This window comes from Oryza glaberrima, chromosome 6, assembly GCF_000147395.1.
Source record: "Oryza glaberrima chromosome 6, OglaRS2, whole genome shotgun sequence".
In the NCBI taxonomy this organism is placed as follows: domain Eukaryota; kingdom Viridiplantae; phylum Streptophyta; class Magnoliopsida; order Poales; family Poaceae; genus Oryza; species Oryza glaberrima.
Genome location: NC_068331.1, coordinates 19,633,371 through 19,654,821, shown reverse-complemented (window position 1 = coordinate 19,654,821; position 21,451 = coordinate 19,633,371). Strand labels below are relative to the sequence as shown.

The 21,451-nt window shown below is 41.0% G+C and overlaps 4 protein-coding genes across 4 annotated transcripts; 1 reads left to right on the top strand and 3 right to left on the bottom strand.

The window, feature by feature from the left end:
- Positions 1-1,113: 1,113 nt before the first annotated feature.
- Positions 1,114-8,048, bottom strand: LOC127776817 (T-complex protein 1 subunit gamma). Its single transcript, XM_052303368.1, has 14 exons — positions 7,886-8,048; positions 7,492-7,553; positions 7,046-7,118; positions 5,497-5,564; positions 5,291-5,360; positions 4,880-4,948; positions 4,720-4,791; positions 4,536-4,609; positions 4,159-4,436; positions 3,668-4,052; positions 3,463-3,588; positions 3,169-3,273; positions 1,742-1,816; positions 1,114-1,654 (listed from the first exon to the last, which is right to left on the bottom strand). The coding sequence occupies exons 1-14, from the start codon at positions 7,914-7,916 to the stop codon at positions 1,466-1,468; spliced, it is 1,677 nt and encodes a 558-aa protein (XP_052159328.1). The 5' UTR covers positions 7,917-8,048; the 3' UTR covers positions 1,114-1,465.
- A 1,193-nt stretch (positions 8,049-9,241) lies between these two features.
- On the top strand, positions 9,242-12,452 carry LOC127775348 (PLASMODESMATA CALLOSE-BINDING PROTEIN 5-like). The gene is made up of 3 exons (XM_052301569.1): positions 9,242-9,793; positions 9,898-9,925; positions 11,963-12,452. The coding sequence occupies exons 1-3, from the start codon at positions 9,427-9,429 to the stop codon at positions 12,126-12,128; spliced, it is 561 nt and encodes a 186-aa protein (XP_052157529.1). The 5' UTR covers positions 9,242-9,426; the 3' UTR covers positions 12,129-12,452.
- Positions 12,453-12,691: 239 nt separating this feature from the next.
- LOC127775349 (RING-H2 finger protein ATL39-like) lies at positions 12,692-13,358 on the bottom strand. The gene has a single exon (XM_052301571.1). It carries the CDS (start codon positions 13,205-13,207, stop codon positions 12,692-12,694), a length of 516 nt encoding a protein of 171 aa, XP_052157531.1. The 5' UTR covers positions 13,208-13,358.
- A 5,086-nt stretch (positions 13,359-18,444) lies between these two features.
- Positions 18,445-18,987, bottom strand: LOC127775546 (E3 ubiquitin-protein ligase EL5-like). The gene has a single exon (XM_052301803.1). The coding sequence runs from the start codon at positions 18,919-18,921 to the stop codon at positions 18,445-18,447; it is 477 nt and encodes a 158-aa protein (XP_052157763.1). The 5' UTR covers positions 18,922-18,987.
- Positions 18,988-21,451: the final 2,464 nt, after the last annotated feature.

The following is a 21,451-nucleotide window of genomic DNA, read 5'->3' as shown; positions in this document are numbered from 1 at the left end:
GCTCGACAATGTTCAACTTGGGCACTTGCCCCCGTAGGCGTCGGGCATGGGTACCCCGTCAACCGTCACATGCTACCAACCGTCAATGAGGAAATCACTTTGGAGTTCTAGTTGGTTCGGTAGGGAAGTAGTCCCCACTGACGGCCAGCCTGCAAACCAACACTAGCGCCATGGCGGCCAGTGGCATGGCAAGCATTGGTTCTACCATGTCTGCATGCGGGAGAAGAACACTAGCTTTGGATCTTAATTAGTTTCTCATATAAGCACGTCACGCGAGCCGCAGGATACGTGCAATCCACACGGGTCTAATCGCTTGCGGGTGTCCCACATGGGCAAATGATTGCACGTGGTCAGACTCATGGACTACACAAATATGCGCGGACGACAATGGACGTGGATGAGATGCAACGTCGCACAAAAAATCGGACGTGTGATGGAATGATACCGAACCAAATTGGACGAGCGCATGCCGCACGCGTGACATGATGCTGGACGCGCGCTAGAATCACCTTCAATTTTTATAACAGGGAAAGAAAGATTTGAACTTTTGAAAATCGTGGTTCACATTAGAAAAAGAAGGGTTATGCCTTTTTCCAAACATTTATACTGCCAGTATCTGTGGTCTGTTTCTTACTTTCTTTCGCCAGTATGTGTCAACAAACATAACATCTAAACTTTAAACAAAGCGTGGTATATTACAGGCATTTTTAAACTCATACTAAACACTCTATAGGCAATGTGCGTACGATAGATGACACCAACATCCATCATCAGTGCTAATCACCGTCGCTATGACCAAAAAATAGATTCATATAGGTACATCATGCATGTTGTAAAGTGAGATGAGTCACAAGTCAACCGCACCCAAGGACATACAATGGTAAAATGATCTTCTTCCCCCATTTCATATTATAAGACTTTCTAGCATTACTAACATTCATATATATATGTTAATAAATATAGATATATATGTGTGCCTAGATTCATTAACATCTATATGAATATGGGCAATGCTAGAGGGAGTATAAGATTGATATAGAGAAACATAAAATGATCAAGCAGAAACATAAGTCTAACAGGAATTTCTTTCTCCGATTTAAGGAATGCAAGTCATAAAGCTAATACTAGTTTTGTTGCTTAATCAAAGTTCCGGTAGCCGTCCAGTACGAGGTACATTAATAAAACGAACAGCAGCTAACCCCGCAGAACGTGGGATCCCAAAATGCTGATACAATACACAGAACGAGAAACCTCATCGTGCCCCTAAATCAAACATATAAAAGCGGCACATTTTCAAACTAAAACCAGAAAAAACCATGGAGGCTTAGCCAAGAACAAACATTCAAGAAACACAACTCGCAAAAGCTTCACATGTCAAACTAGCCGTTCTCCCTTCATGGGCTTACTCTGGCTTTAGAGCATAACATCGCCAGTGCAGGCTCCTCACACCAACAGCACACAAGTTCTACTCTGGGATCATCTGCTCATTGTCCGCGTCACCCTCCTGTTCGATCTGAGGCTGTTTAGGAGCTGAGGCTCCAGGAGCCTGCTTCTTCTTGATACCGCTGACGATGTCGTCGATCCTAAGAAGCATGCAAGCTGCCTCGATAGCTGTCTTGAACGTTTGTGCCTTGACACTGTAAGAATCCCAGATCTGCGACAAGGCAATACTATGGTGTTTTAATGTGTACACAACATAAGCAGGATATATGCAGCAGTGCACATGGAGAAAAAGGCCAACCTTCCGCTCTTTCATGTCAACAATGTCACCGCTCCTTCCGTCAATGCCAACCCACGCATTTTCACCATTTGCATGCTGAAAAAACAGACATTTAGAAACAGGTAACAAAAAGTAATGCAAATACAATTACTTCTCTAAGTACTACTTGGTGCATGTTCAAAGGTAGAGCCCAGTATGAGCTCAGACAATACAAGATCATTTAGAGACTGCCCTTACAACAGTTGAGACAACAATGGCTAACTATTAACCACAAAAAAATGATTATTGTTTTTTCACTTTTTCCACCCTCATGCAGCCAAGTTTCCATTTTATAGAGGCTAAGAGTCGTTGCTGAGGATGTTGTCTCCTCTTTCGCTCTCTTCCATGTTAGTAAATATTCATAATTAGAAATGTTAAGAGCCCGCTACTAATTACTACCTCCGTCCCTTAGGGCAAGTACAAAGGTAGAGACCGGTATGGTCTCTACGTTAATTAGAGGCTATCACGTTACAATAGTTAAGACAATATGGTCTCTAACCATTAATGTACCAAAATACTTTCTTACTAGTCATCTTTCCTTTATTAGACTAAATGCAACAAAAAATTTCCTAATAAATGCTAAGAGCCGACTCTATGCCGTTGTCATGCGTAGAAACCATCTTTCTCTTTCCTTCTTCCTCTCTCTTCCACGTCACCAAATATACTTGCATGATAATAAAGAGAGACCGCTAATAAAGACCATTGTACATGCCCTAAGAAGTTCTAGAGTTGGACACGGTTATTAAGAAAGTAGGTAGAATTAAATGGGGAGAGGTTGTGATTAGTTGAGAAGTGGAGACATGTGGAAAAAGTGAATGGTGAAGGGTTGTGATTGGTTGGGAAGAGAATGTTGATTGAGAAGTTGTTATATTTTGGAACAATTCTAAGTGCTAGAAGTAGTTATATTTTGGAACGGAGAGAGTACTGTTGCACATGCCCTCAAGAAACATGATGCAAAGATGGAATACTAGGTTGTCAATAAGATTAATAATTATTCCTGAGTCGGTATATAAGGACAATTCACAGTTTCATTACTGTCCTTTCCATTATACTCAGTAGTTGGAAATTTAGGTCTGTCCTGAGGGTCTCACGAAGTACTTACCAACATATCCTGTAAAAAGATCAGTAATCTGAAACTATTGCTATGATATGCTTATGCCCACTCAACAAACTAAAAAAGAAAATCAAACATCACAAAAGCTTCCGTATTTCTTTTCAGACAAGCCCTAGTCAAATCTCTACCCAGAAACTTAACCCCATCTTCCCTCTAGCTTATTTTCAACAGTCAGCCATTGAAGAAGTGAAGCACTCTAGACAGGATCCATGAATGCTGGAGTCCCTCCTCTGAGACTGAGAGCCCCAGCTTCCAACATTTCCACAAGTGCTAACAAGAAGAGTTTAATTATTACCTTTCCCTGGAGTTGTGTCATTATCCTGATGACATTCAACCCACAATTTTGAGCCAAAGTTCTTGGAATTGCTTCAAATGCTAAAGCAGCAGCTTCATAGGGCCACTGATCCAAACAAACAAAATATAAATAAGATATAACATAGTCACAAAACAGAAAGTAGCCATTAAAAAAACTAATGAATGCTGCATTGATGAATGACTTAGACAAACATACAAATAGGCAAGCACCTCCTTATGAGAACACTTTGCTAACCTTTTAAATCACTAACATAAAAATATGCTGAAAAAGTACCTTTTCTACACCTTCAACTGAAGAACTCTTTTGCTTCAGTGCTGCTGATACAGTCAGCTCGGTAGCACCACCTCCAGGTAAAAGTTTTGGGTTTTTCAAAATGTTCCTTGCAACAGACATGGCATCCTGTCAAAAAGAATAAGAAATGGTTATTGGTGAACATGGCATGCAAAATTACAGGTACCACAGGAACATTAACAAATACCTGAAGGTTCCTCTCAACCTCATTCAGGACATCCTTGCTTGCTCCCCTCAAAAGAACAGTGCATGCCTTGGGATCTTTGCAGTCGACAATGAAGGTAAAGAATTCATCACCTATCTTCTTGACCTCAAAGAGGCCAGCTCTTGTTCCAACATCCGATTCTTGAAGCTCCTCTGGCCTGTTCACTATGACTGCTCCACAAGCCTTAGCAATCCTGTTGTTATCAGTCTTCCTTAGCCTACGAATTGCACTAACACCAGCCTTGCTTAGGTAATGGATAGCAAGATCACTGAGACCTTTCTCTGTGACAACTAAATCAGGCTTGAATTTTAAAATCTGCGCACAGAGGTTCTTTATGTATTCTTCCTCCATCTCTAGCAGAACCTGCCTGAAATAGCATATTTACAAATTATTCCATGCTACATTGCTTCAATAGCACCACAATAGTTCAACAATTCAAATTGGCAAAACATTTGAATTTATCCATCCCTTACCAATCTTCTTCCTTCATCAGTTCAGCATTGGTCTGGTTTTCTCCTTTCTTGTACTCAACAGGGCAATCCAGAAGGATAATGCGGGGGTTGACTATCTTCCTTCTCATTTTTCCAGGAGCTACAACATCTTTATTGAACATAACTCCTTTAAGAACCCGTGAATCCTCTAACTGACCACCAGGAACCTTCTCCACTTTGATATATTTCTTGATATCAACTTCACGCATACCTTGACCTAGGTCAACACCTGCTGTTGTAGTAGCATCAATAGCAAGGTCCTGAGCATAGTACAACAAGACGTCAGATAAACTATAAACTGAACACACTTAACCGAGAAGTTGTGTGGCACTCAAATCTTGAATAAAAGAAATACTTACAGCAATAAGGTCACCAAACTGACCCGTGAATTTTGTACCAATAGAGCTCTTCACTAGCCCTAGCATAGCAGCACCTGCATTATGGTACATCTCACTCAAATCAGTAACAAAAACACAGAAGACGATACATAGATTCTCCAAACTAAAATTTGCAATATTTGTAATAAGCTTGACATATACTTACGGTCATTCACGTCAACATGCATTGCAATTTTGTCAAGGACAGCTAAAGCATCCTCAAGAGCTTTGGTGTATGCTGAAAATGAGAGACACTAAATGTTTCAGAACAGACTAAAAAATCAACAAAGGAAATAACACCATCTGATACAATGATCAAGCAATACCTCGGCAAATAACAGTTGGGTGGTAGTGCTTATCAATGAATGCTTCTGCAACATGGAGCATCTCACCAGCTAAAAAATAATAATTAAAGTTAGTGCATCAGAAGAAAATGATAAAATCCAACAAAGTTGCTCACATTGATCTGATGGAGCACCTACAAGTTATTGCTATTCTACCCCTAACACACCAAAATAATCTTACTTAATCATGCAGAGTTAGCTTAAAATTTGTAGTGGGGTTTGCTAACTTTCCTTGACAGTTGCCACAGACGTTTATTGATGACTTTGCAGTTCATAGTAATAGCCAAGTGTTTTAGTTCGACCAGAAAGAGATGTCACGATATCCTAGTGTTGCGATCTCATATGACATTTAAATAAAACTGAATGAAACTGAATGAATCAGGGAACACATACCTAAAACAATGACAGATGTTGTGCCATCACCAACTTCTTCATCCTGTGTACGGCTTAGCTCAATCATAGACTGCCAAAGAGTGACAAGAAAGTTAGATTAAATACTAATTCATACATTAGCAGAAAATATTGGCAATTTAACACATCAGACTAATAATTTCATCAGTAGTACTCAACAGAGAGAAAACATCTAACGTTCCACATACCTTGGCAGCAGGATGTGCAATATCTATTTCTCGCAATATAGCATTGCCATCATTAGTAACCACAATACCTGCAAAAACAGAAAGAACCCAAATACAATGGACCTTGTAAAACCAGGAAAATTGCAAATGTGAAAACAGAAATGCCTCCAAGGTGATGAGATAGAAAATGAATTATCTTCTATCTCCGTTCTCAGCATAATGTACTGCACAAAAGTACTCACGATAATTTTCTTAAAAAGCTATATACAAATGAAGGCGCAAGTTGCAAATGGCATAAACAAAAGTATGCAAGTGACCTAATAATGTGGTGCAAAAGCCTGTTTGGACTATCCATTGAGTAAAACCAGTTCAAAAGGATCACATGCAACATGGCTGAACTGCTTTGTCATTGCCCAGAAGAGACTCAACTTTTTTGAGTAAACGATGGTCATCATTAATACTAGTTATGGTTAATATAAGCAACAAGTGACACTCAACTACTGTTTTCACTTTTTTTAAAAAACAAAAGTAGAAAAGTGAAGGAAAGATCATTGATGTGAAAATATAGAGAAAAAATAAAAAAACAAGCCATTTCCATACATAAAGGTGTAAAAGCTGAGTAAAAATCATTGTGTGCAAGCGACAAAATAATTAATGCTGCTCTTCACGTGAGACATCTAGTGGCAATCCAATTCAAACATCGGTGGAACTAGTCTTTGTGGAAGTGAGAATGCAGGCATAATTTTCAAGCATTGGTTTAGTAACTTAGAAATAGGCGTCTTGGCATGGTTTCTTCAAACATGTGCAGTTTTATGTTGTTGCAATTTGCAAATGCATTTACAATGTTGGCACGGCTCAAAAAAGGTTAAAACACAGTTAATATGTTAGCGACAAATTTTATTTACAAATTCTAGTCCTGTGAAGATTTAGAAAAGGTTATGAAAAGCCCATTTATTACAGCAATATGGCCAAAATATTATGTATGTCTACAGCAATCGAGATCTGTCAAATACTTTGTGAAAGACACTGATCCTGATTTGTATTACTTAGGAAGCACATTAGTCTATGGGAGGATTGAGTAGTAGTCTATGGGATAATTGAGTAGGTAATAAATAAATGTACAAATAAAAAACAATTAGCCAATGTCAACTTTAATAAGTGAGTTAATTTAATCCAACTGCTCTTGCATCAGAACGTAACAACATCAAACATATAGAGCCAACATATTGACTAGGGAGGGATTTTTACACAGATACACAATAAAGAACAAATTTGGATTAGTAACTTATTCGTGGCTGTGCCCTTCGGAAGGATATCTGTGTATACACCCAACTTTCAGTGGTAAATAGTGGGAATCTAGTGTCTTGTGTTTAAACATAACGTATTCCTCTGAAAAGGCTATGGCAGGCTAGCATTATGAGTGGGACGACACGAAAATTAACAGATATACAATAGAATGAAGCACAACTGTACCAAAGCTTATTCAATACAAGTAAATAATCATCAAGTGTGCACCGTGAAAAGTGCAATACTGAAGTGTTTATACACTAGATTAGAGTTCAGACAGCACCTCCAGAAGCATCCAGAAGCATCTTCAACATGGACCGAGGACCGAGTGTAGTACGGATGATGTCTGCCACAGCCTGCAGAGCAATTGATCACGGTTTTACCAAGTGACAGGAAAATTCATTTCTGTTCTCAAAATTAACAATTTTTACAGCTAGCCAGACAGCCAGCTAGGTCTTAAAATTTTAATCTAAAACAGAAAATAATGCAAAAGCAATGGTTGGGTCGCAACAATCACAAAAACAGCTTAAGTTGCTACATATGCCTACATCTAAAACACCTACTATGTGCTGTCCAAAGAAGGGTATAACAAAAATAATCTGACATCTTGTTTAGCACCGGTTACCCCTAATTGACTGTGTGATAATTATCACCTACAGTACAATAAAAAAAAAACAACTTCACCACATCCAGACAGTATATAAAAAGCTTATAAGAGTCTGTCCTCACCTTGGCGGCCTGGATGTTGGCATGGTGAACCTTCGTGCCGGACTCCCGCTTCAGCGAGTCCTCTGCTCAAATCAAAACAAAAAAAAACAAAACAAAATCAGAGAGAAGTTCCCGCATAAACGGAAGCGACAGGGATCAGATCAGAATGACAAAAACCTAACAAAACCATAACACCAAAACCAAATCTCGGGTTCACACCAAGAGATAAGGTAAACCCCCCACCACACGAGGGGAGGGGGGTGTCAAACAGACACCACCAAATCGAAAACCTAGAAGGCACGAAACAACCACCGTTTCCTATGGAAAAGATCCGAGGCGGGAAACGCGGGAGGGGCCATAACCCTAGCCACGGGGAGGGAGGGAGAGCAGGGGAAGGGGAGGGGGGCGCGCTTACTCAGCACGAGGACGGGGGCGTTCAATGCCATGGCGCGATCCCGCGGGAGGCGAGGCGGCGGCGGCGGCGGAGTGGGGGCGAGAGGCGGCAAGGGAGAGGAAGGGGGTGAGGCGCCGCGGGGGATCGAGCTCGACGAGGGTTTGTTTGTTTGGTTTTGTGGGGGGGGGGGGTTTGAAGTGAAACTGAAACCCTCGAGAGGGTTCCGCTCCGCGGCTGCTCACTTGCTGCTTCGTAGGGTGGGTGCCCTACAGTACTCTGCCACTGCCAGTGGGCCGCGCTGGTCTTCTTAAAAAAAAATAAAGGACTTTAGTACTCCAAAGGCTGTTTGGCATTGCAGTCCATATCATAAATCGAAACTGGATTTGAAGCTTGTTTATTAAATTATATTATTTTATTTAAATTTTTCTATTTTATTTAAAATGGGAATAAAATGATTTATCCAAATGTTATTAATGTAATTGCATATCCAAGATCTATGGATTTGTGCGGCTAAGAATACTCAGCTAAAAAAACTGAATTCAGAATTGTGTAAAATATGGCTTAAATAAAGTGTGGGCTTATGCTACTTCAAAATCCTATTGACGAAATTATATTTTCTTTTTATAACATTTTAGTTGGAGCAAGCTACAAACAAAATGTTCCGGTCACATGGCAATGTTCTAAAGCCATCCTTTCAATTGTTTAGAGACGTTTGTAGACGACTTAGTGGCAACCCTTAGGAGGTCTGGCAACATCTGATCTCTCATAGCAGTGGCCGATTCTATGCCAAATCTTTGGTGTGTGATTGGAGCATCGGTGTGTGGTGGTTTGTTTTTTTCCCTAATTATAGTCTTTCATGACTATAATTTTGTATATTTTTTCTGCTATATTATTATAATCATTACAGCTATTCACTAAAAGAGAAAAAACCCAATTAAACATCTTCCGGAGGTACTCCCTCCGTCCTCTAATATAAGAAATTTTGATATTTTACTTGCACTGTTTGACTACTCGTTTTATTAAAAAAAATTGTGTAAATATAAAAAATGAAAAGTTGCGCTTAAAATACTTTAGATAGTAAAGTAAGTCACAAATAAAATAAATAATAATTTTAAACTTTTTTTAATAAGACGAATGGTCAAACGGTATAAGCAAAATATCAAAATCCTTTATATTAAGGGACGGAGGGAGTACTTATAAAGATATGATTGCGTGTGTATTTATAAAGTAAGTGCGTGTATTGTAGACGACTGCACCATGTTTCTTTTTTTAAAAAAAAAAATCCTCTGGAAACTACTGGTAGAAAGCACAAGCAGCATCAGCAAAGCCACGCGAATTGCCGCAATCGTGGCCCCCTCTCTCCACTGGAAAGCCTAAAACCCCGAAGCGAACACGAAGCTGCTTGTGCTAAAAACGCCTCAAAACGCGCCGCCGCCTTTGTTTCCATCCAAAAATCAAATCAAGTCGCCTCCCAACTTCACACTCGACACTTTCACTAATCACAGCTCACTTCAGCTCGCTCGCTCTCACTACTACTCGCTGGCACCATTCAGGCGGATCCAATGCCCGCCGCCTCCTCGCCTCTTCCCCTCCCCCTTCTCCTCCTCCTCCTTCTCGCCGTCGCCGGCGCCGGCGCCGCGGGTGCGGGGCCGGGGGTGGGGGTGAGCGGCGGGGGGCAGCTGTGGTGCGTGGCGAAGAACAACGCGGACGACGCGGCGCTGCAGGCGGCGGTGGACTGGGCGTGCGGCCCCGCGGGGGGTGCCGACTGCCGCGCCATCCAGCAGGGCGGCGCCTGCTACGACCCGCCCGACCTCCTCGCCCACGCCTCCTACGCCTTCAACGACTACTTCCTCCGCGCCGGCGGCGCCCCCGCCGCCCCCGCCGCCTGCGACTTCTCCGGCGCCGCCGCCCTCACCGCCCTCAACCCCAGTAAGCAAGCTCCCACCACCCCTCTTCCTCAGTGATGCTTCGCTCAACTGATTTTCAAATTTTACCAACGAGTACTCCTTTTTTTTCTTTTTCTTTTTTTGCAGGCCATGGCAGCTGCGTGTTTCCTTCCAGGTTAGCCTCCAAGCTCCCGTTTCCCTTTTTTGTCGGTGGAACATACACGCAATGATAAACTACATTTAGCTTAAACTTCTTGGTTCCTGCTGGATCTTATGTTGATCCTTACTGTTTGGGGAACTGTATTTCAGTACGCACTACCTTCGTCTTGGATTGGACACGGGTATTAAAATAGTTGGTAGAATCAAATGGGAGAATGTTGTTATGGGTTGAGAATAGGAGGTTGGTAGGGAATTTGAGTGGCGGAAGGTTGTGATTGCTTGAGAAGAGAATATAGGTGGAGAAGTTGTTATATTTCAGACAAATATGAATGCTAGAATTTATTATATTTTGGGATGGAGGGAGTAGTTCAATAGTACTGCCCAAGGCTGAGTTCCAGTTGCTAGCTTCCACCCAAAAAAAGGGGTAATTATAAAGGGGGTTTGCAGTTCTGATGGTCTGGGTGCATTGTATGATGTAGCCACTAGCCAATGTTTGGGAAGTACGGCTCATATCATTAATGGCAAACACCCTGAACTCACTGGTACAGAGTGAGCATTCAGATATCTGAAAAGTGGCTTCTTTAATACTACTGTTTCCAGAGTATTTGGTTTTGCGCAATGAAAAATAAGGGCCAGATTTGATTGTCTCTGCTAGAATTATGAACCACAATAAATAATCTGGCCTTGCTTTCATTACTTCGACTAAGAATATTTTCTCTGTTACAAAAACATCATTAGAAGAAGCCAATGCGATCTGAACACAGCCAATGAGGCGAACCAATGAATAAGTTGCTAGTACGACAGCCAACCAATATGAAAAATGATTGATAGTGCAATTAAGGAACACATTCATTAGATTCAAACATCAGAAAAAAAATGAGCTCTCAAGCTCAAGGGGGAGTGAATTGCCCAAGTGCAAGATGATTAAATTCTCAACAGATCTTTTGGAGTGTCATTGACAGTTTAGTGCATAGTCATTGGACTGGGAAGATCGAAAATCGATCATGTATAGAATCAACAGAGCTATTATTGGTCCCTTTTGGGTGGTGCTACAAAACTTTGACCAATGGCAGTATGTGAATAGTGCAAGGGAAGAAGCAGAGGATCGGAACTAGAGAACAGGAATTTGAGGATGAAGCAGCAAGGGGGAGGAAGAGACCTGATGCCTAAGCATTCTGCAATCTGTTCATCCGTGTGTTTGTGCGTTGCTGCTGCTTCCATTTTAATGCCTCAACCTTGTTTGGCTGGGCCACAGCCCAGTGCTTGAAGCCCGGCCTATAGAACGTGACAGATCCAAGATGTGTAAGCATGTCCATACATGATAACAAACAAAACTGTACATCGTTACTAGAGTGTTATGCAAGTTTACATCGTTACCAGAGTGCTATGAAATTATGCATTTGTTAAATTTGGTTAAGGTTTGTTGAAGTTTGTTACACCAATTTAATGCAATTGGGAATTCTGTCAAATGATTAGCAAATCAGAAGTATTGAAGTGATTAGCAAATAGGGAATTCTGTCTGCTCAAAAGTTCGTACTTCATATACACCAACTAAACAGGATAAATACTATTCTGTAGTCTATTCACAAATCATTGTCAGTAGCTTATGGCTGTAGTTGCATATAACTTTGATCTTTTATTACTTTTACTTGTTTTTGCTAGTGGCACTTAAGTTTCATGGTGATAATCACTGTATCGCACCCTAACCAAATTATAGCTTGCTGGCATTCGGACGTAATTACCAAATGGACTGGATAGGCGAGGATCCGCTTGCTATACAATGCCATATTTGGTTAGCGTGGGGTTTTGTGAAGCAGTATTATCATAAAACCTACAGATAAGTACCATGAGGAAAGAAATGTGTGGTTCTGGAAATTACTCTTTCTAATCCGCCGCTGCTTTGCTCGCTTGTATTTCTTAGAGACCATAGTTACAGCAGTACTCTTTGTAATGTCACCAATAGACAGAAAATTTCTCTTAGCACATACAATAAAATGCCTTCAACTTTTTGAATCTCTGCGAAATCATTAATCCTGTCTTCATACCATTGCAGCACATCTCCAAAAAATGGCAGCTTCACAGGAACAACAACTTATGGTCCAGCTGGTGCAGATTTAAGCAAAAGTTCTTCCAGGCAACTGAATTTCTGGTCATTGTTGTTATGCATATGTCTGTCTGTAACATTTTTCGATGCCTTCCCTTCTGATACATTTTCATAAACTCCTCTCTGCTAGTATATGATAAACTACTGGACTGCAGAAATGCAATTTGTTGTATTTGTGGTTGAAGCATCATTTCTTTGCAAGTCTGTGTAGAGAAAAGGAATACTCTTTTCAAGCTTCCCCTTTTCCCTCCTGTTATTTAATGAGCATTTAAAGGGGTCCTTGCCATCTCCGTTTTCGTTTTGTTTCAGTTTTGCTTTGGTAGTTTGTGTGTAACATTTCAGCTGTAAATATCACTACAGCATTTTGGCTATATCATGCATTCCCCTGTCGGAATTAATGCTACAATGCTCTGAATTTTGTATGTCTTAATACTGACACTGGAGAAGTTTATCTTATATACACTTATGAAGTTCTGGTAAAAGCTCATCTTGCAATGAAGTCTATTAACAATCTGAAGAAATTCATGAAACCCTGATGACTGTATCCACATTTCCAGTCAGGTACTACATTCACATCCATCAATTGATACACGGCATATGCACATTTTTTCTTGAAAAAAGTCCAATAGAATCCTAACTCCTAACTAATACATTTCTTGCAGACATGGTGAATTCTATCTATGCTGGGGAAAGCTGGGCAAGCTGCCTGGCCGTCTCCTGCCCCTGCCCAGGATGATCAACCCTGCACCGGCAGAGGGGGCACGTCGGGTGGGAGGACAGCCACAGGTCGATGCAGTCGACGTGGTAGATGTGGGCGCACGCCGGCAGCAGCTTCACCATGGCGCCGACATGGATGACGCCGAGGCAGACGGCGCACTCCGTCCAGCTCGCGCCCTTGCCGCTGTGCCGGACCAGCCGGTCGTACGTGAACGCCGGGAGGCCGGAGGCCACCGCGGTCAGCCGCCGGCGCTCCTCCTCCTCTTCCGATCCTCCGGCAGGCGCCACGTGGTGGTGGTGGCACCGCCGCGCGAGCCGCCGGTACAGCGAGAAGAGGCAGAATCCAGCGGCCGCCGACGCCGCGACGGAGCAGAAGAAGAGGAGGTTGTCGGGTGACATCTCGAGGCGCATGGTGGTGGTGATGATGATGATGATGCCGGGAGAGGGTGAGCTCAAGAATTCAGGTAGGCATGGCATTGGATGGCATTGGGTGAGAGTGAAGAAGGTGGAGGAGCCAAATTTATGTTTTGTCAGATTGCGTGCACGGCCTCCTCCTCGCGGTTTTATACATTTATCCAGCTGAAATGGAGTGTTCTGATGATTAGGTTGTTGGCTCGTCTGAATAATGGAGGGAGCCTCACCGAATGAATTATGAATGATTCTCTGGTGGTTGGCGAAGTGGCGACCATTGGGTCAGTAGTGTTTCGTAACGAATGCGAGATACTTGTCTGCATCAGACCGGGCACACGGTGGAGTATACTTCCTCCGGATTGATAATACTTGTGGTTTTGGACAAATGCACGGTCTTCAAAAAAAATAACTTTGACAACTATTTTATATTATAAAATATATAAAAATTTCAACAAATATATTATTTTATTGAAGTACTTTTTAAGACTAATCTACACATGTGGTTTTCATATTTTTAAGATAAATATTTTAGAAATTATTTGTAGTCAAAGATTTTAAAGTTTGACTTTACCCTTGTCTAAAACGACTAATATTATCAGCCAAAGGGAGTATGATTATACCTTCTCTAATTATACAGAGGTCAGAGTTATACTACTCCGTATGTTAAATGTGTCGTTGACAAGGACTGGGCTGGTTGAAGGAAGATGCAAGGAGTAGTACAGAATTTGGCAAGCGATCACATCAAAACATCTTGAAAGTGGTTGATGGACCCGTTAGACCTAATGGAAGTAATCGGTTTTTTCCCTAGGCAAACAAGCAAGCGCGCACAAGTCAGGTCCCCGATGATCGCTACGAGTTGACACAGAGCAAGAGCTGTCCGCCAAAACTAAGGACATCTCTCTCTCCCTTTTTATTTTAGTTTTTTGGATGAAACTAAGGACGTCGCCGTTGTACCAAATTGTCGGTAGTCTTAAACATCAGATAAGTTTTGAATACACCAAATTTATTAGTAGGATAGACTTTGCATTTGCTACTACCTCCATCCTCAAATACTTTATTTTCTAACTATAAATCTCTTGTTCAAGTATATAGCCCAGAAATGAAGTCTTTGTCCGTTCTCAAAATACTCTATTATCTAATTATGAATATCCATCCTACTTGTCTAGGCGTATAGTACGAAGCAAGGTTTTTGAGACACTGGTAGTACTAAAGGTACAACGAGCCTAAAGCAAACGAGGTATGCATGGTCACACAACTTTGCCGGATCGAGGCGGTTAAATTAGTGGCATATCCAATATTTTGTACCTTTTGAGGTCAAATACATAAACATGTTTTGCTATTGGCTCAATCATTACAAAACTTTCCATGTTTTTACCTTCTTCATTATTTCTTATATGCTTTCGACTATTTTTTTTTCTCACAATGATGCATTGCACTAGGATTTTTGAAAGTTATCATTTTGAACCTTGCTTTAACAAAATAGAATAGTTACATTTTGGATTAATATCATACTCAGAAGTGAGAAGAATGGGAATCATTTAGATCAAAATAGGAATTGGAATCTATTGGTTGATCTCGGATAACAACCAAGCTAGTAGCATGGGGACACCCTGCCACCCGCACACACACGTTAATAACCGTGGCATGGTCGGATGCGCTCTAATTTTTTTTTAGAAATGCCCACATCCCACAATGTTATAAAATACTTCCTCCATTTCACAATGTAAGACTTTCTAGCATTGCCCACATTCATTTAGATGTATGAATGTGGGCATCTAAATGAATGTGGGCAATGCTAGAAAGTCTTATATTGTAAAACGGAGGGAGTAGGGAGTAAGCTTCCCATGCTTAAAGCAGGGCTAGCCTTGGGGCAAGGAGAGCACTAATAAGGCATGCACTGATGATGCCATGCTAGATTAAGTAAAAAAAAAAAAAGAACTCTTGAACACTTAGCCTTGTATTGTTAGCTAGGAGAGGCCCAGGAGTCCACGAAGCCAAACCTGCTTGTGTTCTGCATCCACCACAAGTTATGTTATGCGCCTCCTCTTCCGATTTCCATAACGAACTCTCCTCGTCTCCTACTTATTTGGCTGCTTCCAACGCTAGTCAGTTCGCTTCTAAAAATAAGCAGAACCTCAACTCCTCAAGATGGCCATTGTTTTATTAGTAGAACAATATATTATCCTCGTATATATCCTACTTATTTTAGTCTATTATCCTCATATCCTACTTATTTGGCTGCTTCCATCGCTAGTTAGTTCGTTTCTGCAAAAAGAGGAACCTCAACTCCTCAAGATGGCCATTGTTCTATTAGTGGAAAGGAGTCTATTATGAAGAATTTCAACTCAGCTTGCTTTCAGTACTGCCGATTTTGCAAGATTGAATAGACAACAGAAATACTCCCATAGTTAAATGATACTTCAACACATCAAGGTAAAGATAATCAAAACTAGTGAATAGTTAATTTCTTTAGGCTGATCTATTTCTATTATTGCTTTCTAGTACTTTTCTAGAGGTGCTTGATGTGAATCTTTTCATCTTCAGTACTTTAACAATAGACATTGAATTGTCATGATTAGTACATAGTTTGTGTTTCATTGTTAGTGTGTGGATTCAAATATAGGGCATATGCCTTTTATCTCGCCTTGGGCCTCTTAAAGTTCAGACCGGCCTTGGCTAAAAGGTAAGGATTTCTTTCACGTTTTTGCTCTCTCCTGATAAACACTAACAACACCGGTCTTGAGAGGTGCAGGACTAGACTCTTAGTCATGGTCCTAACCAGTGTAGGTGGTGCCCGGAGGATGCCAACACCACTAGTCGATCATCGGCAATGATTTTGTCATCAAGCCAGTGACCTTGCTTGTGAGTCCAGTACCGTTACACACACAGAAGAACGGGGCAAATGACTACAACTGTGTGGAACCAACAACTTCATTTTCCAATTCCAAGCAGTACACCAAATTCTGCATTAAGATTGAGAATTAGGTGATCATATTTTAGGCTAGGTATTATATCATAAGAATTAAGAATTAGGCCCTCTATAAAATCCTAATAATTTTCAGGAGTTGTAAACTTGTGATGGTAATCACACTAGACTTTGATCCGAGGAGGGTTGCAATCTAGAGTCTCAGATGTTATCTGCAAGTCCAAGGGAATTCACTTGTTGGAAGTTGGAAATGAGACATCGAGCATTGTCGATTAAACCTTATTTCTGAACAAGGAAATGAAGAAGAAACAAATAAATGAATAATCTTTTTTGAACCATGCAAAACAATGCTACAAAAGTTACCATTACATAATCTATCAATTATTGCCAAACAATGCAAGTACTACTACTTTTGAGAAAATATCTGCCTACCTAGATAATCCTTCAAATTGTTATGTTCCTCTAACTGAGTATCACTATAGTTTGAGGTATCTGCACCGATCAGCTTGAAGTATTGATTCACCATTGCTGCTTCTGCCCTTTTTTCCATTGCCAATGCTCTTTTTTCCTGATGCTTTATAGTAAAGTTTATCCTCTTATGTTTCAATTTTAGGTCTTATGAGGATGTCTGAGCAGCAATTTTCCCTTTTCCTTCCATTCTAGCCTTCGTAGCCATCCGCCCTTTTGGATGACATAGATGAAGTGGACTTGTATTCTCAATATCTTGATTGGAAGATGATGTGCAAGTGCCTAATTCGTTTTGCTTCAATTTCCTGTTCTTGTTCTTGTCACTCTAGATGTAAACTCTTGTTCTTGGTTGGTCTTTGACAAGTTTCCAGCAGTACTCTAGTGTGAAGACTTGCCCTTATATGCCTTATTTTGAAGTAATTTGATTGTAACTAGCACTGGCTTTCCCCATAAGTTGGTTATCAAACTGACCACTCCCATATGTGTTCTTCATTCTTATCCAGCACCCATTGAACAAGACAACCTTGTTGTTCATCCTTGTCCAATGAGTTCCATCTCTTCAATTAGTCCATGAATATAATTCATCTACAACCTTTTTCAATAATGTTTACCCTTATGTAAATTTCATCTATTGGGTCATTGGAGTGATTTAACCAAGCACTAACTAGTTGTATGTTGTCAGCCTCACTCCAATCCTATAATCTTTTTGATTGTTCATCATCTTTTTTCTCAGTCCATTCTTCATTGCAAATTTGCTCTGCATATATTGATTGTGCTATAAAGATTGGAGAAGCTAAACCTGTACCTGAACCCATGGCCACTGGCTCAATCGATGAGTATGATCGACCATCCTGGTCTCATCCAAACATTAGTTGTACCGCATACACTGGAGATGCTGAACCTCAGCCCATTGCCACCAACTCAATTGGTGAGTATGATTGACCAGCTTGACTCTACCCCAAACATTCCAATTGGAGAATGGCTTAGATTGGTTTCATATGGAAAATGATGATGAAAAGCTCCATAAGGATGATAATTTTGCTGTGCTGAAGTTAGGTGAACACCATATGGAAGAAAATGTTGTGAAAGTGGAGTTTGGAGTGTGGGACTATTAAGAATAGGGAAAACAATTGAGAAATTGAGATGTTGGTCACTGAATTTCTATCTTCTTGGTTATTAGGTGGAGAGTTTGAATAGTTCAAGACAGGTTGAAAGAGCGATCCATGGGCAAATGTGTAACTAGAGTTTATAAAATTTGAATGTTGTGTTTGTAATATATATGAAAAAAATGGTGGCAAATGCCTCAGAAGGTACAAGATTAATACTTGTATGTGGGCAATGGCTTCCTATTATTTTTCCCGTAAAAAAAAAAAGGCTTCCTGCCATGCTTGTAATTTTTTTTCTTGATTTGAGTTGCTCATTCTAAAGAGAAAAGCCCGTTTCTATACTTGGTGCTTAAGAGTTTAAGATCCGTGTTTGCAGTGCGTAGAACCTCTGCTACAGTGAAAAGATTCTCAGTGTCTCTTCTAGTTCACACATTGCAGACGCTCTAAATGGCAAATAAAGACAAATCCCTCGTTTTTACATTTCTATGTAGCTTAATTTTTGTTACGAGTAAAGTACACGGTCGGTCCTTAAAGTTGAAACGAGGTGTCACTTAAACAAGATGGCGGACCAGCCTAATGTTGATTTTTTAAGATTATGGAACTAAGTGACATCTCGCTCTAACTTTAAGGACTGGCCGTTTACTTTACTGTTTTGTTATCCACAAATGCATCATCAGATCTAAGGTCAGCAAAACTACTGAAGAAAGTTCAGACATTAATCGCATGCAGTTATCCGACAAATTCTCCTTTTAGTTCCGTTTGAAGAAGCTTCAATTAATTGCACGACCTGGCGGCGCGCCTGCCTACACCGGCGGTATCCGGCCGGCGTCCACCGGCGATGGGTCGCCGGTGTCGGAGCGGCAGAGCGGGCACGTGGTGTGCGCGTCCAGCCACGGGTCGATGCACTCGGCGTGGTACAGGTGGAGGCACGCCGGCAGCAGCCGCACCGTCTCCCCGAGCTGGAACGCGCCCAGGCACACCGAGCACGCCGCCGCCGCCGCCGCCGTCTCCTCCTCCTCGCCGTCGTCGCCGCCCACGTTGCGCCTCACCGACCGGCTGTACGTGAACGCCGGGACGAGGGCGGTGGGCCACGGCGGCGCGCTGGGGCTAGCGCTCGACCTGCCGAGCTGCCGCTCGCCGCCGCCGCCGTCGTCGCCACCATCTCCACCACTGCGCATCTGCGGTGGCGGTCGCGATTGAGCCGCGGCGGCGGCGGCGGCGGCGGCGGCTGCGGCTGATGCGCGGCTGCTGTTGCGGTGGCCCTGGCACAGGGCGCACATGATGGCGAGCGCGAGGAGTGCGGCCACGAGGCTGATGAGCACACCGGCGACGATCCCGCCGGAAGAAGAAGAACTGGAGATGTCATGGCCGCGGGACGGCGGCGTCGACGGTGGCGGCCGCCACGGAGGAGGCGGCGGCGGCGAGAATGGCCACCGTGGCGGAGGTGGGGCGAAAGGGTAGGGCAAGCCCGGAGGCCACATATCAGCCATGCATGCATGCGCTGTGTGCAAATGAATCTGCATGTTTTTATAACCTGCAAATATCATCATCGAGTTAATTAATTTGACAAGATTTAACGGTTATTCTACGAATCAACTGCAGGCTAAACTTAATTTCAGAAAGCTGGAATTAAGCCAAATCTGAGGTCAAGCGCTAGGGGTTTAATTGATTGCAGAGTAATCTGCCAAATGCGCGTTTTCGGTTTGTTTTTGCGTGATCATGGCCGGCGGCGGTACGACGACGTTGTCGTGCAATATAATGTGCTTATTATGTGATTGACTCACTCACCGTTCGTGTGAATGTGACGGGTTAGTTAAAAAACAGGATCGTTAAGTAACATTGTATTTTGGAGTATTTGGTTGTCTATTTCATATGGTGGCGAAAGGAAGAGATCGCTAGTGCACTAATGTGCCAAATGGGATGGTTTCATGGTCGTCGCACGATATTGGTGGTTGCAAATCAGCTCATCAGCTAGATGGAGCAAAATTTAAATTTGAAACTTAGTTTCAGAATTGATTTTTATATTCTTCTATCGTATTTTATTTTAAATTATTAGGTTTTAAGTCGCTAAGAAACCATATATCTTTACTACTTAAAAAATAAGAGATGCTTCCATCATCCGTAAAAAAACCAGGCGAAAAAAACCGAGGAAAAAACCGGGCGAAAAAAGAGTCCGATCAAAAAAAGGAGAAAAAAAAGCGGGAGAAAAAAATGACCGATCCAAAAAACGGAGCGAAAAAAACCAAAAGACCGGGTGAAAAAAAACGGGGAAAAAAAAGAGTCCGATAAAAAAACGGAGAAAAAAACCGGGAGAAAAAAATGTCCGATCCAACAAACCGGACCGAAAAAAAAAATGTCCGATCGAAAAAATAGGGGGGGGGGCAAAAAAAAAGAACGAAACGAATCGGTAAAAAAAAGGCAAAAAAAATAAAAAAATTGTCCGATTTTCAATAAAAAGGAATTATATGTGATATGGTAAAAAAATCGACTGGGCGAAAAAAACAAAAAAATTCCAATAAAAAAAAGGCGAAAAAACAAATATGTACGATGAAAAAAAGGGAAAAAATCGAAACGAATCCGACTCCGTCGACTCGGTAAAAAAAGGGTGAAAAAAAATTAAAAAGTCCGATTCCAAATAAAAAGAAATTATATGTGACGCGGTAAAGAAAATGGAATCCTATTTATATCTAGAAAGGTCCGACACTATAAGAAAGTGGCGAAAAAACCATTCGTAAAAAAAGTGCACTACAAAAAAAAGGGTAGAAAAAAAGTCTAATTTCTATTCATCGTTTTAGTAGTCCGTTTATCTCTAATCTAATCTAATGTAACTATTTAAAAAGAGAAGTTTCTACCGTATATTAAAAATAAATAAATGCCTGAGAAAATAAATACAGTTTAAAAAATGCGTAAAGAAAAAATGTCAGAAAAAAGCACAAAAGAAAACGCGCTAGAAAAAAGTTCCGCAGTTCGTAAAAAAATACACGAGAAAAAAAATATTTCCATCGTCTATAGAAAAGCAAAAAAAGCATACGTGGAAAAAACTATTAGAAAGAAGCGCTAAATTGATGGACACTTGGTCGGATAGGATCCATCGACTTTTTTTCCATCTCATACACGACTTTTGTTTCGTCATCTATTCTCCTATATTGGAGACCCTGCACATCTTCGTAGGCAATTATCATACTATTTTTGTGAAGTATAGCTACTATTCTTGACAACATATTATATAAAATAATCTTAGAAAATAAACATATTTTAATTGTTATATAGAGAAGAGTGGACAGTGACTCTATTTCGTGTAGACTTGATCATACGAGGCAATGTAGAATTTGATTGGTTGCAAGAATGAGATTAAAAGAATATTTTAGATTATATGCATGTTGTCATATGAATAATCCAATTATTTTAGGTAAAGCAAGCATCGTAAGGTTGCCATCATCGAGGTTGGGCTATTACATTTAAGATGTTCCAATTTTCTGATTGTCATCGACATGGTTATGCATGAAAGACGTATATTATCATTATGTTTTTTTCACCCATTGCAACGCACGGGCATGTTTGCTAGTAAATATTATATTTATAAATTATTGTTTGGTAGCAAATAAGTGGTACTACTTATAATATGAACTTATGCTATATAATAATATCTGTAGCTAGCAGAGGTATCATAAGATACACTGCTGGAGAATGCCTCATCAGTCCTGGTTTACAACCTCTTTTTAGTCCCGGGTTACGTTGCAAACCGGGGCCATAACTTAAAGATGGGTATCTTTAGTCCCGGGTGAAATAACCGGAACTAAAGTTCTATTT

Excerpts from the sequence above, each read along its gene's own strand:
- LOC127775349 (XM_052301571.1), bottom strand. The coding sequence starts at position 13,207 with ATGCCATGCCTACCTGAATTCTTGAGCTCACCCTCTCCCGGCATCATC.
- LOC127775348 (XM_052301569.1), top strand. The coding sequence starts at position 9,427 with ATGCCCGCCGCCTCCTCGCCTCTTCCCCTCCCCCTTCTCCTCCTCCTC. Across the intron at positions 9,794-9,897 it reads CCTCACCGCCCTCAACCCCA|GCCATGGCAGCTGCGTGTTT; the intron begins GTAAGCAAGCTC and ends CTTTTTTTGCAG. Across the intron at positions 9,926-11,962 it reads AGCTGCGTGTTTCCTTCCAG|CACATCTCCAAAAAATGGCA; the intron begins GTTAGCCTCCAA and ends ATACCATTGCAG.
- LOC127776817 (XM_052303368.1), bottom strand. The coding sequence starts at position 7,916 with ATGGCATTGAACGCCCCCGTCCTCGTGCTGA. Across the intron at positions 4,437-4,535 it reads AGTTTGGTGACCTTATTGCT|GACCTTGCTATTGATGCTAC; the intron begins GTAAGTATTTCT and ends TACTATGCTCAG. Across the intron at positions 3,589-3,667 it reads AGGTTGAGAGGAACCTTCAG|GATGCCATGTCTGTTGCAAG; the intron begins GTATTTGTTAAT and ends TCTTTTTGACAG.
- LOC127775546 (XM_052301803.1), bottom strand. The coding sequence starts at position 18,921 with ATGTGCGCCCTGTGCCAGGGCCACCGCAACAGCAGCCGCGCATCAGCC.